This window comes from Babesia bigemina, scaffold Bbigscaff_57240 (assembly GCF_000981445.1).
Source record: "Babesia bigemina genome assembly Bbig001, scaffold Bbigscaff_57240".
In the NCBI taxonomy this organism is placed as follows: domain Eukaryota; phylum Apicomplexa; class Aconoidasida; order Piroplasmida; family Babesiidae; genus Babesia; species Babesia bigemina.
The window spans coordinates 1-3,613 of NW_012236971.1; the positions used below are offsets into that span (position 1 = coordinate 1).

At 48.2% G+C, this 3,613-nt stretch overlaps 1 protein-coding gene across 1 annotated transcript; it reads left to right on the forward strand.

Annotated features, from left to right (window-relative positions):
• Positions 1–187: 187 nt before the first annotated feature.
• Positions 188–2,527, forward strand: BBBOND_0000660 (hypothetical protein, conserved; the record flags this gene model as incomplete). The annotated part of the gene is made up of 1 exon (XM_012914912.1): positions 188–2,527. The coding sequence occupies one exon, from the start codon at positions 188–190 to the stop codon at positions 2,525–2,527; it is 2,340 nt and encodes a 779-aa protein (XP_012770366.1).
• Positions 2,528–3,613: the final 1,086 nt, after the last annotated feature.

Genomic DNA, 3,613 nt, shown 5'->3' on the forward strand with positions numbered 1-3,613 from the left:
CAAAACAGAATCTCCCCTGAGCAACGCTGCGACAACGTTCGAAAGCTCTTTCAGAGCTTTCTTCAAAGTGTTCAAAGACCTGACGGACTTTAAGTCTGACTACAGGGTTATTAGGCCAATACATAAAGTGCTGACCAAACTGCTGGAAGACATCAAAAGCTCTCGATATTTCAATCACGACTTTAACATGAATTTAAATGATCTTAATAGCTCTCTCGCTACCTTCACCCCGTGTAAATCCCCAAATTGCAAAAACCCTGTGATCCTAGAAACGCTCAAGAATGGTCTATTGTCCACGTGCGAACAACTTGGTTACGCCTACATCAATACGTATGATAGCATGAGTATAACATGGGTTAGCGAAAGCGACCCGGACAGAAAACACTGCGCAAAAATATGTATGACTACGTTTCCTGTCCTATATAACGCATTGGCTGAGCTGAAACAGGGACTTGAAAAATCTGAGAAATCATGGCAATTGTACACAATGTATAATTCTGGAAATATGGATTCTAGCCTACGTAAGTTATTCTTCGGTGAAAACGGGTACGATGTTGGCCGTCCGGCTACAAGCCCATATGGAGAGCTAAATCACAAGTCAACATTTGACGGCAGCAACGTCCTAGCTAATCTAAGCAACAAAACGCATAACTTGTTCAGTCCTGGTCACGCTCGACTTGCCGGTGCTCTCAGCTCAGGAGCACATATCATACCTGTGGAATACGCCGACGAGGACGGATTGATCCCGGACCTCTACGCGTTGCTTAAACCATATGCTCAAGTCTGTCACCTATCCACCTTCTCATCGACTAAGTCGCCGTGCAGTGTCTTCGAAATGCTTCTCTGGTGTTCCGGTTTACAGTTCAACGGAGTATACGATAAGTTGTGTGATTATTGCGATTCACTCTTTGACAAGGTAGCGGATAACGCTGACCCTGAGCACAAAATTCTAGCGCCAATTGCTGCGTATCCGAAGGCGATTTCGGCGTTTGACGTATCTGCTGCAATTGAACATATCGTGTCGCGCTCATACCAACTGCTGACTGCTGTCCTCGGCACGGGAAACGCATACACCATGTACGCCTGTGACTTCCCTATCAACACTCTCGGGCTGAAATATCCTACCTCTGGCGCAGATTGTCTTGACATGCTGCTTGACGTACTTCGTAGATTGTGTCCCGTACTCCATTATCTGTATAGGCAGTGCAATATCACTGCGAATTACGGTGGATGGCGTGACTGCTGGTACGGCAAGGACATAAAGACATCCAAGTGGCCATGCAAAGTTCATCCCACCGACGTGTCAAATAATGAACGAATGTGCCAGGCAAATTACCAACCAAATTGTCAATCAAATTGCCAAGCAACATCCCCCTTAATGAGCTATCTTCACGACTCTCTTCCTGGTCACCTGCCTCACGATATATCATCCATCGGCTGCAGGGCTGTGTGTTCTACGTGCCCTAAGGTTAAGAAAGGCATGCCGTGTCTGACACCTCTCGGTTTCAGGGGGTTTACTGGTAGTGTGAAGACGGGTAGAGAGCTGTGTGAGATACTACGTGATTTCTTTGCAAACTCATATATAACGACGCTGTTCGGCTTAATGCCCAGACCGCCTACGTCACTACCCGAGCACTTCGAGTTCGCATTGCAATTAGCAAACGTGTTGAATAACGATGGTTCTGGTAGAGAGGCTGTTAGTGCAGCTTTCGTCAAATCAACGAAGGATCAATCCATCGACCTTTATAATGAACCATCGAAGCTTACCATTGCGCTTTGTAATGCTTATAACAGCAACAAAAGGCACGACGGTATGGAGCATCCTAACGTTTCAGACGCCGATTTGTCAACTTTGTCGAAAGAAACGACATGTAATTATCCAAACAAAAACATTCATTGCGCACCATATCTGTCGACCTTATACAGCGATTACTACTACTATGCTGCCGAAAAGCACACTGCTCTCTACCTGTCCTGGGCACTGTATTCAGCGTGGACGTTATACGAATATCTGAAATCGTTGCTAGATGCCTTCGGTAACATTTCCTGTCAGGATTGGGGATGTGACAAATGCCAACATGGAGGCAAATGTAAACCAGGCAGACATGGCCTTAACTACAACTGCCGATGCAAAGGGCTTGTTGAGTGCCGCGGTGTAAGGAGCATCTTTTACGCCTACGGGTTCACATTTGGTAATGCTGAAGTCTTATCTGACTTTGAGAATAAAAGATACTGTCACAATTTCTACAAACAACTGCAGAACGTATTAAATTCCAAATGTTTCATTGACCTCTTCCAAAAATGTGACGAATTCATATTCACCATCAGGCAGCCGTTTATATGGCTGAACATCGCACTCTGGTCACTGTCCCTCTTCTACCTCATCTGCGTGATGGTTGGTCGCCTGGACGTTTTCCACATCCGATCCCATCTCAGATCACCCTCATCGCACACCATCACTGCGCAATCACTGTTGGCTGCAGCGCAAGTCGGAAGGCTTGCCAAGATAACTTATCTACAACCGTAATTGTATTCACATTTGTAATTCACAGTAACTCACGTAACTACTCACCTACTCACCTAACAAACAAACGTAGTCTAATGTCTCGAATTACTCGAGCGGCAACCTGTGAACTGGATAGCACCTAGATGAGGTGATGAGTGAACGACAATGCAACGTGTCTACCTAACAACCAGGCAAAGTGTTAACCTAGCACACAGGCAAAGTGCTAAGCTAGCATCCAGGCAAAGTGGTAAGCAAGCAACCAGGCAACGTGCTAAGCAAGCAACCAGGCAACGTGCTAAGCAAGCACCCAGGCAAAGTGTTAACCTAGCACCCAGGCAAAGTGCTAAGCTAGCACCCAGGCACAGTGCTAAGCTAGCACTCAGGCAACGTGATAAGCTGGCACACAGGCAAAGTGCTAAGCTGGCACCCAGGCGAAGTGCTAACCTAGCACCCAGGCAAAGTGTTGGCCTAGCAACCGGGCAACGTGGTAAGCTGGCGGATGAACCGTAATTTGGTGGGTGCGTTAAGACGTTGATTGCCTGTTGCGTTGAGTTGCGCGTTGACTGTGAGAGGCGTCCGCGTTGCCTATTGAGTCAGTGTCACGTGAGGCTAGGTGATTGATCGCTGACGTAGGCGGTCGTGATGGCCGCGGCGGGTGACCTAAGTCGTGTGTTGCGAGTCACTGGCAGGGTGGCGTAATCCGCGTTGGCCTGGTTGAGTAGCATTTATAGGCGGCAATGTAGCGATTGTTAATATGATATTTAGGCACGTAGCCGACACGCTCCGCCAGTATGGCGCCGATACCGCGGCTCGTAGCAGGGTTCTGCTGCACTGTGGGAGTTGAGCGCACGGGTCGCTGCAATTTTAATGGCGTTGCGAATAGTGAATAATTTAGAGTGACAGTTGGTGCTGATCACATGCGTCGCGTCAGGGCAGCTGTGGTATCCCGGGCAGCGTGGGTGTCGGTGGCCAGGGCTGGGGGATACAGGGGTGAGGGTGCGTGTTGATGAGGGGACTGGAAGCGGCAGTGGTACGTGTTGCAGTTGGTGAGTGCTGCTTGAGTGATTGATATGTTTGCAGGTTGAGGGGACTGGGAGCGGCAGTGGT